At 45.3% G+C, this 22,815-nt stretch overlaps 1 protein-coding gene across 19 annotated transcripts in view; it reads left to right on the top strand.

The window, feature by feature from the left end:
• The window catches only part of KIAA1217 (KIAA1217 ortholog), a 925,495-nt gene that overhangs the window by 645,286 nt on the left and 257,394 nt on the right, over positions 1-22,815 (top strand). For 16 of the 19 annotated variants that reach the window (XR_003854495.1, XR_003854494.1, XR_003854493.1 and 13 more), the window contains one exon: positions 11,927-12,020. Coding sequence is in view for 13 of the 19 variants with exons in the window: in XM_029588689.1 (XP_029444549.1) it covers positions 11,927-12,020 (94 nt within the window). In the remaining 6 variants the exon portion in view is untranslated. Of the gene's footprint in view, positions 1-11,008; positions 11,165-11,926; positions 12,021-22,276; positions 22,586-22,815 lie in introns of those variants that run through there. The other 3 variants (XM_029588694.1, XM_029588696.1, XM_029588693.1) reach the window with 2 other exon arrangements.

The raw sequence follows: 22,815 nt of genomic DNA, 5'->3' as shown, positions 1-22,815 counted from the left end.
GTTCCCCTGTGCCAATTCTCCCTCGTTCCCTCTGCATCTGAACTCCTTCTTCCAGACAATTTCCCCTCTCCCTCGGCCAATTCCCCTCCTTCTCACCTGCCAGCCCATCTGGCCTCACCCTCCAAATCTACCCCTCTCCCCACTGACCCTGACACTGAAAAAATAACGTCATATATTTTTCAAATTCTTTTTTCACTTATCCAGCTACAGTGATATCAAACTATGGGCCAAGGTACTGTGGTGGGAAATGGTTATTCTTTTCTGAGGTTTCACGACTTTTACACTGCAATGGGTAGTGCCAAGTATGATACCTACCTGACACATAGGAACGCATTATTTATACGTCTGAAGAATTTATTTTGTAGAGAAAACTTTTTGAAATTTAAAATTTGAGCAAAAAATGTTGCAACAAAAATAATGGAAATCTAGGAAAAGATCTAAAATTAGGAAGCAAGAGAACTGTGAGGCACGCCCAGTGGCTTTTTTATTAGTGATTTCCAACATTAAACCAAACAAGCATATACTTGTCATCAGGAACATAATACATTATCAAGAACAAGATCAAGCACAAGAAATAATAAATCAAAATGAATACCTCATTGCATAAGATGTATCCCACTTAAACTTCAGTCCAAGAGGAGGAGAAGATAAATATAATAAACATAGAAATGATGGCAGATAAAGACCAAATGGTCCATTCAGTCTGCCCAGCAAGTTGCTTATAGTTATAAGTGCCACTTTGTGCAGGTTACCCCCATGCACTTCTAGCCTCTAGGGATCTGCAGTGTTTTTATCATGCCCTTTGAATTTATTTACTGTTTTCAATGAAAGAAAGAACAAAAAGTAAGGCTATAGTGGGTCCTACTACAGTCTGGCCTTGGAAGCTCCTAAATCTTCTTTGAGGACAGAAAGAATCTGTGCTGCTCAAAAATAAAGAAGACATGCTTCACATTAGAATATTGCACCATACATTTACAGGGATAATATAAACAAAACGAAGCCCCAAGAGAATGCAACTCTAAGAATAATTTTCTTCTTTCCTGTATGGAGTGTGCCACATCAGGGAAGAGCCATACCCGCTGACCTAAAAAAAAGGCTTGGCGTCTTCTTAAACTATAATCATATGCGTATACTCAAGTTCTGATTGAGAACAAAGGAGACAAGGAATGTAGCCCTCTCCTGCTCAGATGCTATTGTATTCTCCAGTGAAGGCGAGATGTCCAACCTGTCCTCCGTGATCTGAGCTTCACCTTGGTTTGCTGCCAAGGCATCTCATTGGCTCATAGATGGTATACAGAAGACCTTGTTCACTGGGAGTACTGACTCTACAGGTATACCCAGTGGGGCGGATTTTAAAAGGCGCGCGAATAGCCTACTTTTGTTTGCGCTCCAGGCGCAAACAAAAGTACGCTGGATTTTAGCAGATACGCGCGGAGCCGCGCGTATCTGCTAAAAACCTGGATCGGCGCGCGCAAGGCTATCGATTTTGTATAGCCGGCGCGCGCCGAGCCGCGCAGCTTACCCTGTTCCCTCCAAGGCCGCTCCGAAATCGGAGCGGCCTCGGAGGGAACTTTCCTTTGCCCTCCCCTCCCCCTCCCCCTCCCTTCCCCTACCTAACCCACCCACCCGGCCCTGTCTAAAACCCCCCCTTACCTTTGTCGGGGGATTTACGCCTCCCGGAGGGAGGCGTAAATCCCCGCGCGCGCGCCGGGCCGCGACCTGGGGGCGGGTACGGAGGGCGCGGCCACGCCCCCGGACCGCCCTGGGCCGTAGCCACGCCCCCGTACCCACCCCCAAAATGCTGCCGACACGCCCCCGAAACGCCGCGACGACCGGGCCCGCCCCCGACACGCCCCCCCTCGGAGAACCCCGGGACTTACGCGAGTCCCGGGGCTCTGCGCGCGCCGGGAGGCCTATGTAAAATAGGCTTCCCGGCGCGCAGGGCCCTGCTCGCGTAAATCCGCCCGGTTTTGGGCGGATTTACGCGAGCAGGGCTCTGAAAATCCGCCCCAGTATCTCTGTCATATATATCTCTTAACTAATTCTCTGAATGATGCCCCAAACACCTTCAGGAAGTTCAAGAAACGAAGATTCAAACATCCTGTAAAGTTCTCAGATTGCTCTACTTTACTATAAAGCAAAGTCTTGTCTTGAGTCAACTTAGCATTCGCTTACTTTAGTTGATCTTTTGAAGAATCTGATTAACATGCTGCTTTCAAGAGAAGTCTCATCCTCTCATATGATCGGGGTTTTTTTTCTAAAATAGAATTTTACAGGAAAAAAACCAAACATAAGTAAATCATATTATCATGAAAAATGAGTCATGAAATAGGAAATAAAAAAAAAAAAGATAAAGCAATAGCAAGATGGAAGTCAAAAATATATATTCATCAAATAACAGAGAAAATTAGATGCAAAAAAAACAGTATAAGGATGGCTAAAGACACAATTAAAATTCCAAGGTATGGAACACAAAGAGGCCGATGTGCTGAACAGAGATACAGTTTGCATGGTATTTTGGTTTTAATGCATGCTATTTTGATACAGACTTTTATTGCAAAAAGTGTAGTTAAAATTTATAGGTACAAAAGTTTGCAAAGCTATTTTCTTGCATTATTTAACATTATATTCATAACTAAAGAACTGCTTTGCATAATTTTGCAATGCAGGCAATCCTTAGCAATGAATTTGCGAAAACAAGATCAAGAAATGGAGCGACAGCTCCCATTTTTGTCTCCCTCTTCAGAGCTTTTTCATTTCTTCCTAAATATTGTCACATGCGTACCAAATACTGGGAAAGAAAAAAAATACCAAAGAAAAAGACGCTAAAAACTTTAAAACTGTTACTTCTTCAAACATGTAAAAACAAAATCATTTAAAGGCATTTAAACGCATGCATTCTCTATCTAGCACTAGTATATGTGCCTAAGTTTAATCAAATACCAGCCCCTGTTACATGTCTCAAGGAGAGGTTCTTCCCAAGGTTAATAAATCTAGAGGTAGCTATAACTTATTGCACCAAGCATGTGAATATGGAACAATGGAACTGCAATGCTCTAGAGCAGGGGTGGGCAATTCCACTCCTCGAGGGCCACAAACCTGTCGAGGTTTTAGGATATCCTAATGAATATGCATGACATAGATTTGCATACAACTGAGGCAGAGTACATGCAAATCTCTCTCATGCATATTCATTAGGGATATCCTGAAAACCAGACTGGTTTGTGGCCCTCGAGGACCGGAAGTGCCCACCCCTGCTCTAGATCCTCTCAAAGTTCCTACTCTACTTTACATAAACAAAATAAGCACAAACACTAAATAACTTAAACAAAATCTAAACCCCAAAACAGACATTTCTTTCACTTAACGGTGTGTTGTAGTAAATGTCCAAATCCGAGTGGGGTCCCCTATGTGGGGGAATGCCTGGAAGGAGGGAAGGAGGGAAGCAAGATAGGGAATGCCACTCTGCACCTCCAACCCCCCTCAGTCTGCATCCCATCTGGGTCACCAAAATTGTTATGAGCTCTAAATAAATGTTTAACACCAGCAGCTAAAAGAGAAAGATCTTTATTGAGATAAATGGAATATTCCAGGAGAGTACAAAGGCAATTCAGGAGCAGTTGCAGAGAACATTGTTATTATTATTATTGATACAGTGGGTTAAATATGTCACCATCTCTAATTTACACACCAGTGAGTTAATTTGTTTCTTTGCATTTGGTTGGCATTATAATTCAATGAGATTCAATTCTTCCACTGCTCAAGTATATAAAAAGTCTTTGCAGTTGGGGGAAACAGACCCTTCAGGAAGTGTAAGTAGTACTTCCAACAAATATCAGCAAAATAGGTCAGCAGGGGCAATAGAGGCTGTTTTAGGAAAATTGATGAGTCTCCAGTTCTTCTTAAATCGATTTTCAAAATTCTAAGATTCACACCGCAAGGCATCATTGTCCTTTCTTGAACAGTCACTCAAATTTTGAAGTCAAAACATTTACTCTTTCACTTTTGCCATTCTTCTAGCTGCAGAATCTGTTATTGTGTCCTCTTGTAATATTTCCATTTTTAATCTCTGAGATGTCCTGCCAAGAAGCCTTCATCCCAGCTATGACTGTGACATTCAGATTGATTATTGCAAACCACAAAGTATCTATGGTGATTTCCTTAGGGAAGGAGAGCTCAGCGAAATAAAAAAAATCTAGCCGATGCAAAAGGAGATTTAATTATAGTTATATCTCCACAGACTCCAAGAGGGGCCAGCTTCAAAGCTTCAGCAGAACTCTGGGGCACCGGCCCCCTATTAGCACTCACCAAGCCTTCCAAATGCCCCTTCAGGGCAGTGGGCCTTTCCATCTCCGATATCTCCACCTCCTGTGATCCTTGCAGGTTCCTCCACTTCACCAGCTTCAGCCGCTCCATGTACGCAGGACAGCAGAAGATCAACAGGCAAAGCACTGGCCGGAGACTCCAGCAAGAAGGGTAGGTAAGGCGGGAGACAGAGCTGATTTGAAACACCAGAGGCAAAACAAACTAGCAAACACCTCCGGATCAGGCACAGGAGAGACTGCTGGTGTTAAAATTCCCAGCTAACCTACATCACCTCCACCGTGGACCGCAAAGCCATCCATGGAGCCAACAACAGCCAAGTGAAGCAAAGAGTAAGAAGGTTTTTCCCCTTGTGTTTCCGCATGAACAACGAAAGAATTGAAGAAGTTAACTAATTACCAAGATACCCTGGAACAGCAAAAAGTGAGTGTCTGAACAGCTGACACCAGCTTTACCCTGGCTATTATCAGTTCACACACTTTTAGTAAAACTAGATTTTTTTTTTTTTTTTTTTAAGAATTTAGCTCACATCTTTTCATGGTCTTTTCCCTCTCCCCATGCCCTGTTTCCCACCCTAACCACATGCCCTCCTCAATCACCTTCTTCACCTTACATGCCCCCCCTTCCCTTATGATATTAATTAGCTTTAAATAACAGAAATATCCTCGGTACAATATAGTAGTTGTATCCATTCTTAGAACCTGTTTTGTATTAGATACTGGGGTAGATTTTAAAAGAAGCGCGATCAGCCTACTTTTGCTTGCGCATCAGACTCAAGCAAAAGTACGCTGGATTTTAGTAGATACGCACGGAGCCGCGCGTATCCACTAAAATCCTGGGTCGGCGCGCGCAAGGCTATCGATTTTGTATAGCCTGCGCGCGCCGAGCCGCGCTGCCTCCCCCCGTTCCCTCCAAGGCCGCTCCGAAATCGGAGCGGCCTCGGAGGGAACTTTCCTTTGCCCTCCCCTCACCTTACCCTCCCTTCCCCTACCTAACCCACCCACCCGGCCCTGTCTACACCCCCCCCTTACCTTTGTCGGGGATTTACGCCTCCCGGAGGGAGACGTAAATCCCCGCGCGCCAGCGGGCCTGCTGCACGCCGGGCCGCGACCTGGGGGCGGGTACGGAGGGCGCGGCCACGCCCCCCGGGCCGTAGCCACGCCCCGTACCCGCCCCCAAAACGCTGCCGACACGCCCCTGCAACGCCGCACGCTCCGGCCCCGCCCCCCCCGACACGCCCCCCTCCGAGAACCCCGGGACGTACGCGAGTCCCGGGGCTCTGCGCGCGCCGGGAGGCCTATGTAAAATAGGCTTCCCGGCGCGCAGGGCCCTGCTCGCGTAAATCCGCCCGGTTTTGGGCGGATTTACGCGAGCAGGGCTCTGAAAATCCGCCCCACTATTTAGTTTTTTTTTTGTTTTTTTTTTTTTAAAGTTTAATAATTACATCAATATTTTAATTGCATGTTATACATTATTGGATGGTCCACAGTCTGTCCAGCCTGTTTTCTGTCAAAACTGTTATATCGATTTTAGTATATGTAATACCTATTAATAATGTCAATGTAAAGCCTGTTGCTAAGTTATTGTTAAATGTAAACCGCGGTGATGTATCTCTTTACGTACTGCGGTATATAAAAACCCTTAAATAAATAAATAAATAAATGGTTAGCTTAAGGTGAGTTGCATTCAGGTGCATATTGGTTCCTAGAGGGCTTACAATCTAAGGGGCCTATTTACTAAAGATTTACTCCCAATTTGTATCAATGAGAAAATTGCCTAGTAAATAGGGTTCTCAGGGCCTGATTTACTAAACATCAGGCCTTAAGTTTGTACTTGAGGCAGTGGAAGGTGAAGAGCTTGCTTAAAGTCACAAGGAGCACCAGTGAATTTGACCCTGGCTCTCAGCCTGTTGTGCTAACCAAAAGGCTGTTTCTCCACTCTTACTTTTAGTTTTGGGGTTTATAATGTCCACCTTCATACAGCTGGCACTAGAACACCAATACACTTCCTATGGGAAGTGCAGATTAGAAAACAGAACAAGTTTGACTGCTGTCGAGCTCTGCACAGATACTACACACTAACAAAATACCGCTCCTCAATCATACATATAGAACACAGACAAACCCTCACACAGTACAGAATAAGGGACCACAAATTAGAAATAGAAATGTGCAGACAACTGAAATGGATTGCCCAGGAATCCACACTTTGGATACAGTGCAACAGTGGAGAAACAGAAGTGCATTTCCTCCTGCACTGTGCAAAATACAATGATATCAGAGATGCACATTCCCCAAAGCTGACAGAGAAAATAAAATACTTCCTGTGAAAGAATGGGTATCATTCTCAAGGAAAGAGGAGAACCAGCAGCTATAGCAGCAGAATATGCCATATCCTGCCACCAGGCCAGAAATGTAATTAGACTAGTAAATATCACCAGATTCCCAAAATTGTAGTTATTGTCCTTTCTGTACTTTGTAATATTATTTTACTGTTGTTACTATTCTACTAGCTGTCACCCAGTGAAACATTCCTCTACCACACTGGGCCTCCCTCCGGCATGAGGCCATCTTGCAGCCTGCACGACCGCTGGATTCATGCAGGCGCGCACATCGCTGGCCCTAACAGACAGACATTACTGTTGAGAACTTGAGCATCTTATATGTAACCCGTTTCTATGGAGGGGCATATTCTCCAAGGGCACATAACAGAATTTATAATAGGCTTCTCATCCCCCTTTCCTGTATCCCCAAGGTGTGGGTCCTCTCTGTGGGGGTGAAGGCTAACCTTTCTTGGCTCAGGCAATAATGTTATTCCCTGTGTGTGTTACCATAGCTCTTTGGGATAGCTACACTTACAAACCAGGCAGAACTCACTGGATGGGTATTCAAATTGAAATGTATTTATTTAAACAATTTTATATTCCGCCTCTTCAACATCCAGTGTATGGGACGGATTTACTGTAATTCCACGTAAAAGAATCAATAGAAGTAAAACATAAAGGGGCAAATCTTTAAACTTTCGCGAGGGCGCAGATTTGTTCACGCAACCCGGCGCGAACAAATCTATGCCCGATTTTATAACATGCGCGTGCATGTTATAAAATCCAGGGTTGGCGCACGGGGGGGAGGGGGGGGTGTGTGCACAATTGAGCAGCCTGCCTCCGTTCCCTCAGAGGCCGTTCCGAAATCGAAGCAGCCTTGGAGGGATTTTTTTTTTGGGTCCCCCCACCTTTCTCTCCCTTCCCCTATCTAACCCACCCCCCAGCCCTAACTAAATCCCCCCTACCTTATTTTGTGGAGTCACGCCTGCCTCTGGCAGGAGTAACTTGCGCGCGCCGCCGGCTCCCTGCCCCGGCACAGGCTGCTGTGCTGGAGCACTCGGCCCCGCCCCGGATCGCAGTCACACCTCCGTCCCCACCCCCGGCCCGCTGCCACGCCCCCAGCCCACCGTCATGCCGCACATACGTGCGTCCCGGGCTTACGCGGCCACCGAGCCTATGCAAGATAGGCTCGGCGCGCTCAGGGGGAGCTTGGGGGCAGGTTTTCGGGGGTTACCTTTAAAAATCTGCCCAAAGGGTCCAGATACTTCCAGCATTCCCAGATTGACATGAGAATCCAATGAAAAAAATTAAAAATGCGTTTTAAACAGTTTTTAGGCACTAATTTTTCTCTTTTTCTTGATTTTGGTAAAAGATTAAAAACTACTTTTAATGTATTTATTTTATATTAATCAATTTTATGTAATTTTTCTTCTATTTTTATGTTTTTATATTTATATTTTTTTTCCTATTTTGTAAACCGTTTTGATCAACTTGCTTGTAAAGGTGGTATATAAACATTTTTAAATAAAATAAATAAATAAGATCTGGATGCTCTGCAGCTCTGTGGAAATGTCCATCCAGGCAGGGGCCTGGAACCTGCTTATCCTCCATGATAGGGAAAGATAATTGTCCCAAGGGACTTGGGGTATCGTAACAGTGAGCCTTTCCCTGGTACCTGAGGTCCACGCTGAATCCCGAACTTCACCTGGCAGTGACCTGTATCCTGGGGTGGAAACCTCCCTAGGGTGTCCCCAGATGTTGCTCCCTTGATGAGTCCTCTTCAAAAGATAGAAGCTTGGCCTCCCAGGAGGAAAGGCCTGTGCTGGAAACCGTTACCAACAGTCTCCAGTTCAGAGGAAAAGAAGGGGGCAGAAAAATTCTCCCTTTCCCCAAAGGTGGAAACATATAAAACCTTGCAAAATCTTAAATCGGGATCTCTTCTCACACTGGGTGCAGAAGCCTCTTATGCTGGTCGAAAAGGTGCACAGTCCCTCCTGACCCCCCCTGAGCAGGGGGTACAGCCTGCCAGGAATGGAACAGATCGAAAGGGTAGAAACCAGAAAAAGCTGTAAAAACGTCTTTAATATCCCTCTTCCTTCCAGCTCTGTTACAGGAGCTAGCAAGGCATGTCCCTCTTTTCTCCTTTGTTAGACCAGTGGGGCCTAACTCACAGGCCTGTCGTTGGACGCGCGTTTTCCCGTACCCCTTATTCAGTAAGGGGCGGAAAACGAGCGTCCAACCCACGGCACCTAATAGCGCCCTCAACATGCAAATGCATGTTGAGGGCGCTATTAGGTATTCGTGCGCGATTCAGAAAGTAAAATGTGCAGCCAAGCACAGACCCCAGGAGGTCTCTATAAGTATATCTATATCTATAGATATATACATCATTTTTTTCCCTTCTTTTATTTTTTTACCACTTTGGGGGGGGGGGTAATTTTGTAACTGCCTGTATTGGTACAGAATTCACTTGCACTCATTTTCAAAGTGAAATTACGTGCCTGTGCTAAAAATTATCTCATATAAACTACCAGCACACATTTGCACATGTCCTGATTTCCAGAGAAAATTCAAGTCTGTGTACAACGGCAAACCCCTTCCCAGCCCCGTGCCAGGGAATGCCTCTTCACAGAGTGGGTGAAGTTGTACATACACGTGCACAAGTTTACCAGCACACAAGGGGAGCGGTTTGCTAAAATCTCTTTTCCGCGGGTAAAGCACTGCGGAAATGTCTTTGAAAGTGGCTCTTTTCTTGGTATTGTTCTGTGAACACATGCAGAGTTTCCTGAATTTGAATGGCATGGCTTTATTGCCCCCAGCTTGCTGTGTTCTTCTCCCGACCTCCTTCTGTTCTCAGTCTGCCTGGGCCTGCACGTCTGAGCAGTTGTGGTCTGGCCTGGTCTGGACATTGTGCAGAGCTAAGATCAGCAGAGAGCCAAGTAACCTTGGAAGGGAAAGGGAAAGGCTGTCTGGCTGAACTGTATTCTCTTTGTTGTTTGGGCATGTCCTTGGCAAAATAGCCTTTTCATTCCCTGCCAGACCTTTTCTCTGATTTTTGCCTCTGTTGTGGGACCTGTAGTGGGCAGTTGAAAACAAAGATTAGTAAATCTTAATTAAAGGGAGGCATGAGTGTGCCTGCAATAAAAAAACAAAACAAAAAAAAACCAAGAGCAGCTAAATTAGAAATTATTCCACTAACGATAGTGCTTATCGGATTTTCTTTTTGAATAACAATTGAGAGAATTTACCTTTTAAAAAGACGATAAAAAAAAACCAAGAAAGAATACAGTGGAATATTAAATGATAATGTCTGTCAAAATAACAAAAAGTCTTATACTGACCCTATAGTCATGTTTATTTAAATGTGGTGGCCAGTTACAGCGCACTCCCTCTTCTCTAACATCCATCCGGTGTAGGAAAACAGTTTCTATTTATTAAAACAATATTTTCACAGCAGTCTTGGATCCAGAGCACTGCTATGTATTTTTAATAAAAGGTATCTGGTTGGGGCCAGCCTCCACTTTTCACTATTTCCTAATAGGGAAAAAGGAAGCAAGTTCAAAAACAGTCCAGGCCAGCCACCTGGCCTACCCTGGCAGAAAATCATTAGCTCCGCCGTCATCCGTAATTCTGCACAGGGATCTTGCACACATCTTACTGCATTAAGCCCAGGAAAAGCATGAAACTTAGCCTCTGCCCTCATCCTTCAGTGCAGCAGCCCTCGCCGCCTTGGGCTGCACAACTGCAGACGCCGACGGCCTGATGCCGCCGCCGCACGTTCCGCCCTGGAAAGGACACGCTGTATGCAAATATTCATCTCATGCATATTCATTTGGGGTATTATGACAGCTTAATCAGTCTGCAGTGGCGGGGAACCGCACTTGCATGCGCCTTTTATGCAAACATTGTCAGTTTGGTGTTTTGTTTTGTTTTTTTTTGTGCGAGTCGAAGGCTTGGGTAGTATTTTATGTTGTACACAGAAAGGGTACTTCTTCTACCAAAATGGCTTTTCTGACAGTATTACATTACCATGGGTGGGCTTTTTTTTTCTCTCTCTCTTTTTGTTTCCTTGAGTTCTACAGTTGTTAGCTAAAATGCCCTTTCTGCCAGCATGAATAAAATATGATCAACCGAAAATGCTAAATTGCTTCCAGCTACAGATGAATAAAGGGGAGCGCTGGAGCCTCTCGTGTCGTGCGGCTGCTTGGGCTGCAAGTTGTGACGAGCACCGACGGCACTATGCCTTTAAAAAGAAAGTAAGACCAGCCCAAGAATCCTCCTTTGCAGGGTTTTTTTTTTCCCCTAATGTTAATCTCACGCAGGGTAAGATCGGCCCACTTAAAAAAAAAAAAAAAAAAAAAGTTTGCAGCTGCACCTGGAGGAGAGGAATTTAGTCTCCTCCGACAGCGCTCGTGAAATCCCGGCTGTGAAACCGAAAAAAGTCCGTAGGTTTTCGGAGGGCAGGGGGGGGGTCTCCCCTGTCACTCACAGCACCGTTGCCTGTAAGATTGTCCTAAGGTAAGTTTATCCTGCTTTGTTTTTTGCTCAGCTGCCCTTGCCCTTGTGCAATGCCGTCTGGAGCTAGAGGGTCCGGCCTGGGTAAAAAGCCCTGCCCTGCCGATTCTAAAAAAAAACAAAAACAAAAAACCCCGAGGATCTGAGGTGCTTTCTGCGCGATAAATTTGCAAAAAAGACGTCGGCAGAGTACAAACTGCTCCCGTGTGCACTGCCTGCCGTACTCCTCCAAAGCCAAATAAACTGGGGAGGAGGGGGAACCGAAGGCGACGTGCGGGTCTTTGAAGTGCTCTTGCTTGTGTCGTGCTGGCAACTTTGATTTGTCTGGCAGAGGCTGCCGAACAAAAGGGAGTCTGTTCGTCAGCTTAGATAAGTGACAGCTTACCTACAGTAAGCAATAAAGCATTTCAATAAAGAGTAACCCGGACCCTTTGAATTTTCGGTAAGCTTGCTAGCTCTCTTGGGTAGCTCACAGTCGCTGCCTCTGGCACCCCCCTTATTTTCCGAGGAGTAACGTGATGCCACGGGGAGGGGGGGGAATGAAACTTGGCCAGAGTACAGCAAAAAGCGGGTCTGTTTATGTCCATCACCTCCGCCTATTTGAGAGCAGCAGTGTTTCTCTCTCCCCCAGTTTAAGCCCCCCCCCCCCCTTGCACTGGGAGGAGTCGCTGCTTGAAATTTGACCTCCAGGGGCAAGGTCAACAAAATGACTTCAAGGAAAAGCTCCTTTCATCTGCTCTAGTAATTTGCTGCTTTTCATTCCAGGAACATTCAGGACCGATCTCTGCTCAAAGTTTACAATAAGGATCCTGCCCACGTGTTTAATCACACTCCCAGAACTGTGAATGGAGACGTAAGGGTAAGTGCTTGGCAGTTCTCCTCCTTCTCTTTTATCTCCTGCTGTGCATGGCATCAGCGCCGCTGAAGGTTGAGGATCAGGCACAGAGAAAAGTAGAAGAGGGGGGGAGAGACTTCTTCTACTTGTTGGTTTTGTGAATCGTTTGTTGACTTATTGCCTCGGTTAAGTATCGCAGCACCCTCCACAGCCTGCTGACTTCCTGGTTACTTGTTCTGCCCTGCTCCCACCACATCCACATTTCCAGATGTACTAATAATGATCGGGCTGCCAGATCTGTATTTACAGCCCTCCAGCTTAGACTGTATACTAAATGAGTTATACTTTTATGTAAAGGTGTTTTGTTCAGGTAAAAAAAATTGTTGCGGTGGAGTCCATGAAAATGTGCTGGGGCAGGACACTTTTGTTGCTTGTTGTTTTTGGCTTGTGAGCGGGATTAACCCCACAGCGCGTGTACCCTAAACTGTGACGAGGGAATGGGAATATTATGCACCTTAATCCTCCCTAGCTCCCTCCACTCCATGTACCACCACTTCCATTTCTTTTTCTCCCTTTTCAGTATAGTAAGCTGGAGCAGCTGGATGTCATGGCCCAGTATAGTGCTGACCTTGTTGAAAAGACACTCATCCGAGGAGTGCTGAGTAGGTTTAGAAATGAAAGCATGACATTGCTAGCAGAGATGGTGAAATTGCTGGAGTCTGTTAAGTTGCAGGCTTTGAAATTCCATTTACCAAACCGGGCGTTGTGCTGAGCATCTGTAAGAATGCAAGGTTGTGCGTAGGGTTTTCAAATTACATGCATATTTCTTGGCGAAAGCTCACAGAAATGAACCGATGCCTTGCTAAGAAAACCCTGGTTTAAGATCTGAGATATTAGAGAAAAGAGAGGCTAGCCTCTTTACAGCATGATGAAGCTTTCTTGGCTGCCTTGAATCCTGCCATGCACTTGCAATTTCACAATCAGCATGATTGTGTGACACGGTGGTTCCCAGATCTATTAACAGAAAAATGCTAGAAAAGAACCACTTTCGTCTACATCTGAATTTTTATAAGGGGTTTGAGTCTTCAGTAGCTAGTAGTATTGAAAAAAGTTGCCAGCACCCGTGAGTGGTGGATGAAGAGGGTCAACTGGACCCGCTCCACTGATGCTAAGCAACTTTTCTGTGGTTTGACAGTCATTCTCTCCAACATTTTGGAAATTGCTTTCACACTGAATACCCATATTAATTTATGAATATTACATATGGCCTTCCTGAAAGGTGATCAGAAAGATGGGGTGAGGTTTTGATGGGGGATGTTTTACCCCTCCCAAAAAAAAAAAAACCCCAATATGTTGAAAATGACATTTTGGGGCATTTAAATTATAGAGCAGTGTACTTGTCGGTTATTACATGTCTAATTTTAAACAAAAATTGCTTCAGAATTCTCTATATGATTTGCAGTGTTTATGGGTTGGTCACTCTCTCGTTCACGCTCCAAAAAGCATATTTGCACTGTCTTTTTGGGTCACTTAATGGTTGATTTTGTTTCCCTAGGGTATACTTTGGTTATACCAATGAAAATTGTCCACAACTCATAAGTAAATAAGAAATACAATTAAGATTTTATTTTGCCTGCCATGCATTTCCCACGGGGTGCGCATGGGTGTATACACACGTAAACTGTGCCTTTGAACACTGGAAGAACGTGCGCACTCTTACAGCACGCTTATTTTTACCCCCGTCAGGAGGGCCCACGTTGTCTGTGATCAGCAGAGCCCAGAGATGTTGCCAGGGTTGGGGGGAGGTGAGAAGGTGGGTCTGCGTGCATGGATCTAATTTTTAATGGGCCTTCACACTAGTGTATGATTGTTTAGTACTGCAGAGTGTTATATATTGCAGTAACCATGCTGAAAATAAGATATGTCTTCTACCTTTTATAGTCTGAGTAGGGTTTACATCCTAGGGCTTGCAGTCTTTCCTCTTAGCCTTCTTCTGAATTCATTTTCTGGTTTTCTTTCCATTTCATGTCTCCATTCTCCCCTTCCACCTCTTTTGCCAATCACATCTCATTTTCCTCTTCTCCACCTCTATCTTTCTGCTCTCCAACTCCCCTTCATTTCTCCCTTAGTTCACCCTTTTTTTTTTTTCTGCATCTCTCATCCTTCCACCTCCCCTCTCAGTTTCAATCTTCATCCCTTATCTCCCCCTCCTACCCCTTCTCTTCTCCCTTCACTTTCTTTGTCACTCACAACCTCCTTGCTTGCTTTTCCCGCCCTTCCTCGTCCCTCCCCATCTCTTAAGTCCTTTTACCTTCCTGCCTCGGATTTTTAGCCCCCCCCCCTCCACCTTCCCAGACTCCATTTCCCCTTCTCATTCCCTCTTTTTCCCACTCTCGTTGCCCCACCCTCACTACCACTTCCTTCTCACAGTGCCCCCAGCCTCTGGCTCCCTCTCTGCGTGCCCTCCACTTCTCATCTCCCTCGTCAAGCCCGGGTTTGTCAGTAGGCGCACTAGGGCCTATGCCGAGGGCAACAGAGCTCAGGGGGCAGCAGGCTGGCGGCAGAACTGCTGCCTTCCCTCACCCCCCCCCCCCCCCCCCCGCAGAGAACAGCCCTCTGCTTCCTGATCCAGCCGCGGGGAGCAGGAGGGGAAGGAGTGAACCTGGAGAAGATAGCAAAGGGGGATCATTTTGGAGAGGTTAAGCTGTGCTGAGTAAGGGGATCATTGGAGGGGTGAAGAGAAGGGCTGGGAGATAGGAGGGGATCGGCTAGAGGGCTTGTGTTTGTGTGTGAGAGAAAGGGGCAGTTTTTTTTCTGTGCATGTGAGAGAGAGAGAGAGAAGGGAGTGGTGCTGGGTGTCCATGTGAATATGTGCCCGAGTAGGAGTTTTAGAGAGGGGATGCAAAGGCGAGGAGGACCAGAGCATGCCAGGGTCATCTGACTCCTCGCACAGCCGCAGTTCAGATCTTCTTCCCTTGATCTCGGATTCTGTCCCCCAGATCCAGGAATTTCCCTTCCTTCCTCCCTCCTCTGATCCCCCTCCCCCCCCCATTTTCATTCTTCACAATCCTCCCCCTCTGTTCTTTACCCTTTTTCCTCGATCCTTTATCTCCCGTCCTTCCTTTCCACAATCCTCTCTGTCTTTCTTTCCCCCTATCCCCAGGCCTCTCTTCTTCTCACTCTCACTCTCCCCATTTCCCAGGCCTCCCTCTTCTTTCCTCATCCACAGCCCTCACCCCCTCTCTCCCTTTCCTCCTCTCCCCATCCCTGAGCGCTCCTCCTGTATAAAAACAAAATAAATTATACAGACACAAGCAAAGTTGGAAAATTATATTTTGCAAAGTAATATTAAAGATGGGAATATTTGCCAATGTGCTTCAGAATTTTCTAACTCCTGCCACAGGAAACTATGGAGCGGTGCCTTAGACCTTCTACTTCCTGTTGTCTGACCTTCTGGGGGTGGGGTGTGAGGGAGAGAGGCAGGCGACAAGAACAACAGTGCCTAGGGGCTGTGTCCTGCATGTGTGACTGAGGTGAGGTATTCTGTTAGGGTGTACTTTCTGTGTAGCAATTTGGCTTGCTCTAGTTTCCTAATAGGAGGTGTATTGGTGTTTTAAGGCCTGGTGTAATATTTGCAGTGCTGCATTTTCATAGGTAAGATTGTTACTGTTTCAGTGCTGGCAATTAGTGCTGTTTTGGTATGAGAGGTTTTCTATATTGCAATTGTAATTAAATACATGCATGGCTTTCTGAGGGCCAAGCCCACAACCAATGCATTTTACAATAGGATTAATACCATATGGGTTCCAAGTGCATTTTTTTGCAGGGTTTTCTGGTTGACACCACAGCCGTGCATGTAAATATAGTATATATGTTGTTGTAAGTGATATTTTAACCTCAATACTGTACTTTCAATGTCCTTTTTCATGTAAAATCTGTTATTTTAAATGAATTATTTTAATTGTATGTGATGCAGGCTGGGGGGGTGGGGGCAGGAGAGGGTGCACATGGCTGTAAGTTTCACATATGGTAACTAATACTCTTGCATTGGCCCTGAGAGAGTGCACCATACACGGCGTCGCTCAACATCGATATTATCTCAGTGCCGGCATCACCAATGCCTTCTCTGTGCCGCAGCCTCCTTCTCTGTAGGGGTGGTAGCAAAGTATCCCCCTTACTGAATGCATCAGAGTCTCCACAGATGTGGAACGTGTGACATCAGAGAGAGCGGGAGCGTGCATAGTGTTCCCTAATAGGAGGGAGTGTGTTTAACAATATTCATGAGCTCTCTTTGGCTCTCGTTCTTTCAATCGGTTTTCCATCCTGTGAATGTGAAGTTCAAGTTGGGAGCTCTTGGGCCTTCCAGGAGCTAGGGAGGAGATTTTGATGGGGGGGGGGGGGGGGTCAAAGGAGGATCCTGAGATTGAGAGAACTAAAGAGGTGAAGAATAGAGAAAGGGGAGTTAGCCCCATGTTCCTTGCATGTCACTGAAGGTTTTCAGTATGGATTTCTGATTGGAGTCAGTGTAATGGCTGTCAGACTGGGAGATTTGCTTTCGGAGTTGCTGCTTGGAAAGAGTCAGCTGAAGCTCATCTGTCCATGTTACTGGACTGCAGAGATCTGCATAGAAAGCAGGAACGAAAAAGGGGGAGAGGCCAGGGTGGATCCCCTACTCCAAGGAGCGCCTACTTGCTAGGGAACGGTTGGTGGAGAAGATTCCTCGTGTGAGAAGATTTTGCCATGACTGTCACTGTCTTTTTTTTGTTTGTTTGTTTGTTTTTGCTATGTGGATTGCGCTAATCGCCGGAGTGCACGCTACTGATTTTATTCAGCTGCCCCAGTTACGCCAGTGAAGGATCTATTTTCTGGTTTGACTGTGTGGCAGTGTTTTATTTTTACTGGAAGGCGTCAGAAGAGTACCCCTAAATCCCATCTCCCCTCAAAAAAGCCTAAGGGCCTTGAAAGATTGTTACTTTTCTCCTGTCAGGAAGAACCCACGGAAGCTTGGGGGGGCATCTGCTTGCCCTACCGATCCTGAACGTGCCCCACCTCAGCCCCCAAAGTACAAGCTAAAGGCCCATATCCCACTCCCCCATCCAATCCTGGCCTGTCCTCAGCGGAAGGAGTAGTTTTTACCTGGGGTAAAACAGCTGAGCCCGGAAATGTGGTTCCTTTACTGCCACCCAGCGGTTGCAGTTCAGATTGTGGAGCCGATGGGAAGAGTGACTGTGGTGTTGGCCAGAGGCAGGAAGCAGATTGGAGATGTCTGGTGCTCTGGGTAATCTTGTAGGCCCTCTTGTGTTTCTGCATGAGCCACATTGTTCATAGCAGCCCTGCAGCCTGAAGCAAAGCTGCAGCAAATACGTGGCAAGTGTTGTCTTCAGTGGAGGGGGATAGGACCACTCATCTTGCTTGTGGGGAGGGCTGATGAGTCCTAATCACGTTCAGGTGGGGAGTCTATTTCGGGGCGCTGGGTCCCAAGCTTGTGTATATGTAACACCCGTATATTACTAAAACACATAGTTTTCCTTTTACAGAGAAAAAAAACATTGATTTGGGGGGGTATGGTTTAAAAGTGTGCTACTGTGTCTTACATCTTGTCATCTGCTGTATGCCCTGTGTGCAGGAAATGAGACCTCTAGTGAGCAGAGACAAAGTCTGTGAGAAAGGCAGCTGAGAGAAGGTTCTGGTGAGAGCCGCTCAGCTGCTGAGCTGGGAGTCCAGGAGTTTCACCTGATTGAGCACGTATAGGTTACAGTTGCCAGGAACATGTCTGAGAGCTCAGGGCGTCTGCAGGTGGAGTGTTATCTGTTTTTATGTGTTCTGCAGTTACAGGTTTTCTGTGCTGCTGAGTCCAGGTCTCTGTGAGTATTGGACTGGAAATGTCCTCACTTGGGAGTTGTGGTTTTGCCTTTTGCAAATAAAGCAAAAAATCTGTTGGAATACCATCCAGCGTGGGAGTCCTGTTTCTGTGAGAGAGCGTGCTGCCCTGCAGAGTGCTGCTCCCCAAGTTAAAAAAACAAAAAACTAAACTAAACTAAAGATAAATTGAATTTGTGCACCTGCAAGTGAATCCTGTGATTCAATATCTGAAAGCTATCCAAGACCAAGCTGTTATATCTACAAAGAGGTTAGGAGGCAAGGGGTCAACAAGAGGACCATTTTTTTTTTCCTGTTAACAAGGGGAAACAGCATTTCATCTCCTTCCCTCTCACCTTATCTGGTTCATATTCTCTGTTTCTGTGACCACAGAGGTTAATCTGTCCCTTTTCCGAGGCAGATAAACATCTCGTGTTGCTGCACCTCTCACAGAATTCCACACTGCTCAGTCCCTGATGTGCAGTGATTTGTAAGAGGTATTTGTGGGGGAATATTGATTGCGGACTAAAAGCCTTTCATCTATAACTCTCATCTAGCAAAGTCAAACTAGAGAAAGGGGAGAGATTTTCTTGAAAATTGCTGCTGTGAAGGGGCAGTGAGACTTCTCAAGAGAGGCAAGAAATATGGAATTAGGAGCAGAGAAACGTGGAAAAGAACCAAGGTGCAAAAGAAATGAAGGATGCATTTATATTTTAAGAGGCGCTGACGGGGCTAGAACAATCTCAGGAGCCAGGTTGTCTGGGCCCTTAAAATTTGGGTCCTGGCATCTGACGGTGCAAGGAGCTTGAGATGAACTGTCCAGGCCCTCCATGGCCTGGTAAAAGATGGTAATGCAGCTGCTGCTGCCGCCACCAGCCCGAGCCCAGCGAAAGGCAAGGCCACAGGCTCAGGCCCTGAGGGAAAGTTGTGGAGAGGCTGGAAAGAGCTATGGGATGAGAATGGGCCTTGGAGGGCCGGGACAGAGAGAGAGAGGGAGAGGAGAGGAGCGGGTGGTGGAGCGAGGCTGGAAGGAGAACAAAAGCAAAATGTGAAAAAAGTATAATAATAAAAAAAAAAATTAGACAAAACCCAAAAAAACTGAAAACTTATCAGGGGGAAAAAATATCCCCCTGGTTCCTAAAAAAAAAAAAAGTGGTTGGCCTCCAAAGTTTCCCAAAATGTTTTCACCCCTGGGTGGTAATCTGCACATCGACTTTATGTAAGCAGAATTAAAAAATTCCCAGACACAAGGATCAATCAATACAAGAGGGTTCTCCCTTCGGCCAAAGAGAGGACATGGGAGGAGAAGCCCAACCACAGAAAAGAAATGAAAGCTCTGGCATGGCCTGCAGCAGGTGGAGAAGGCAGTCTTGTTGTACCTGTGTCTGGAGGTGGCCATCTTTGGTGCAGGACGGAACAAGAGCGTTGTGGCCTTCTGAACAGCCTGGGGGCGGCCTCAGGGGAAGAGGAGCTGGAGGGAACAGAGGGCTTGGGTAAAGAGAGAGTTTCAGGCCTTATACTTACACAAGAGATCAGTTCTTCAGTGGATCTCGTCTTAATCTGTGATCTGCGTTCATACGCTTCTGCTTATAAAAAGAGAGTCACTTAAAATAGGTGACTTGTACAAAGCATAAATCTTCCCTCTGTGTTGGGTGTGTGACGAGAAGACAATTTAGTGAAGCTTTTCTCATTTGTGTAACGTTAGGAATCTCGTAAAAGCAATGTATATTTAATATTAGAGTTGTATTGTCTGCCTAGATGGAAAATAACATTTTCTCTCCACATGGAGAAGTTTGTTTTATATGTTTGATTGTATTGTATGATGTAAACTGCTAAGAGCAGTTTCGCAACCATCACAAGTGGCAATCCTTGGGTTTTGTATCACTGGATAGAAACAACTGTGCTGAACCCCCAGGTCGGAAGTTGGATAGCAGGAGAGGCTTCTGGACTTAGGTGGGTGACTTCTGACCTCCCCTGAGAGTCAGGATGCCGAGGAGCTGGCTTTTCAGTGATGGTCACTCCCCGCAGGCCACCAGGCACCACTTGCACTAAGAGCTGCATTTGGGTCGATGCATTATGTTTGGCAGTAAGAGATGGGATTGCACCCTTAAGCATTAACAACATGCAGAAAAGAACATGAAAGCAAACGTCAGCTATTTCTTCAGAATCCCTTCTTTTAATTGGGCTAATCCATTCATTTCTTATGGTCATTGTCATGCTTGCTGTATATTTTTTTATTTACTTGAGGTATTTTTACATAACAGTCACACCATCGCTTTTTGCAGTTCTTCCCTCTTCCTGTGGGGTATCTCAAGCTGCTGCCTCCTTATACTGCCTCTCGCGAGTAATTTGCAGCAAGAGCAAGGCGTTCCTCAAAGTTTGCATCCGTGTTAGTGTTGCCCCATTCTGTCTGTAGTAAAGCATGACATTGTCATACTATAAATCAGAGATTTGCTCCTTTCGATCACTTCTAGAGCCTTAAGTGTTGCTCTAAAATAGAAATGTCATGACGACAGCCCATCTCTGTCCAGTCAGAGATGTATTTCAATAGTGTATGCTTGTGATAAATAACCCTGATGAAGGTTTCAAAATAGAATTGGAACATTCATTATAAACACAAACTATGCAATTAAAATGCACTCATTTTAATATTTTGGCATGTCGTACTTTTTGTTTTGATATTGTTATAATTATGTAACCTGCTTACATTTTGCCATGCTCAGCCAATCAGTCATAAACGTGACCTAGTTAAAATATATATATATATATATAGTTGGGCAACAGGGCTGGTCTGTTTTTATATTACATCATAAATGACATCACAGATGTTTTCCTGTGTCATTGTCCCATGACTGTGTGAAACACGGAAGGGTAGAATTTTTGTGTACAGAGAAACGCAACCTCAGAGGATTCCAGACCTCCCCTATCACTGGAAGCATTCTCTTGTAAGGGATTGTGAAATACGAACATTTTCCCCAGCTCTGTCCTTTCCTCTCAGTGCTTATAGAATGCAGGTCCAGTATTTCTTGCCTTCAGCAGTGAGTAGTTTGAATAGTGGAATGGTTCCTATATAGAACATAGCGTGCTCAGTGTGTTTACATGTATGGACATCCTGTCTCATGTGGTTACCATCGAATGCCATCTAACAAGTCCTGTGGAAGCCAGTACGGCTAAGCACGTCAGAGCCTTTGGGGGCCAGAACTGCTCAATCCTCGAGTGTCCATACACACACATTCCTAATAGCTAAGAACAGTTCTTCCATACTTGGAAAATGTGGGTCTGTCTTCGCGATTCTTTTCTGCGATCTACATAGGTTTTGGTTATCCCACCTGGCTGTTTTTTGGTTTTGTTTTTTTTTATGACCTTATGGTGTTTTGAAGATTTCTTTAGGGGGAATTATTTCGGGGAGATATAAGGTCAACAATTTAAAATCAAACTAAAGATGCCTTATATGTCTCTGTGAAATAATCCCCTGAAAGAACTCCAGATACTGACAGCTTCAAAGGTTGTTTTCATCGCTCAGACACTGTTCTGTAGTTTTAATAAACAAACATGTAGCTTCATGTTTTCAAGGGTGGTTTACCCCAGGCGCAGAACAGGAGAGACTCGTTTGAAAGCTGGTTCCGTCCTTCGGTTGCCATTCAGCAGACTTATGCAGCTTGATCTTGTGCTTCTGCTGTGCTCTTGATTGACAGAAAGTGGTCCAGGTAAAGAAAAGACTAAGCAAACGGAGAGTTCTCGTAAACATGTTTTTTGGATAGTAGGGTTTGGTTTTGGTATTCTAGTAATGAGATTCAGCATTGCTGTGCCACAAAACTCTTCGAAGTCCTTATGTAAGAGCCTGATTTACTAAAGCTTTTCTCCTATCCTGTGTGTCTGGGTGGAAAAAAGCTTACTAGGAATGCCAAAACGTTTTGCTCAAGTTAAGAGGTTGAAAATAGTGCAGGTAGCAAACGTTTGGCGACTATTACCTTCCCTTTATGATTATTTCTTATTGGCAAGACCGAGCTCATTAACTGGGATTGTGTTCATTCTCAAGAGAGAAAGCAGACCTGTTGTGCTGACTGACTGACCGGCTCGGTGCAGATATGCCACTGCACAGCTGCTAACATGCTGCTGCTGCCTGTTGCGTGATTTTATGTTCCCGTACCGTGATTGTGATAGGACAGTGAAAGCTTTCCCAGTAAAGAAAAACTTAGCATTTATTCATACTCAACATAGAATATCTAAACTCTAAAAATGCAGTCTGACCTATTGAGCTGCTTTCTGTTTTGGTTTTTGTTTTTTGTTTTTTTTTCGTGTGCTCTTTTGTCATTTAGAGGTTACAGGAACATGAGCTATATTGTATTTATAAATATCACGTGTTTCCCTGGCAGGGCTTTGCAGCGTCTGCCAAAGAGAACACATGGAAGACGCATTTCTCATTAGCTCAGCATTGGTTTTAGTTAAGGCTGATTTCCGGGACAGGAAAATGCCTTCCTACTCAGATTGAACTTTCATGTACTGGAAGCCGAGCGCCGGAATGGTCATGAAATCACTTGCAGAGGGGAGGATGCACCGCCAGCCTAGACCACGTATTATTTAAAGTCAGACCTTCCTGCAAGCTGAACAAAGAGCCCTGTGCTGAAACTTAAAGCAGCAGATGGAACGCATGGGTTTTGTCGTGCCAGCGATATTATAAATCACCTTGTTTACAGTTTTTTAAAAAACCCTGTACCATAAGATGTAAGGTAAGTCGAGTACGATTCCTAGCTGAATTAAAAGGCATCAAAGATCTCTTTCCTGCTGAAATGTGTTCTCAGATCAGATGGAGACTTTACACCAGAAAGGCAATGGCATGTATTTGTGGATATATATGTAACCTTCCACGTTTGTTAGAGGGAAAGCTGTTTGTAATAGATGTTAGCTGACACCAGCCGCTTGAAACTAAAAGTGAATTGGCTACTCCGTTCTGGGTTTT

This window comes from Rhinatrema bivittatum, chromosome 2 (assembly GCF_901001135.1).
Source record: "Rhinatrema bivittatum chromosome 2, aRhiBiv1.1, whole genome shotgun sequence".
Taxonomy (NCBI): Eukaryota; Metazoa; Chordata; class Amphibia; order Gymnophiona; family Rhinatrematidae; genus Rhinatrema; species Rhinatrema bivittatum.
The sequence above is the reverse complement of the archived record's forward strand: the minus strand, read 5'-3'. Positions and strand labels throughout refer to the sequence as shown.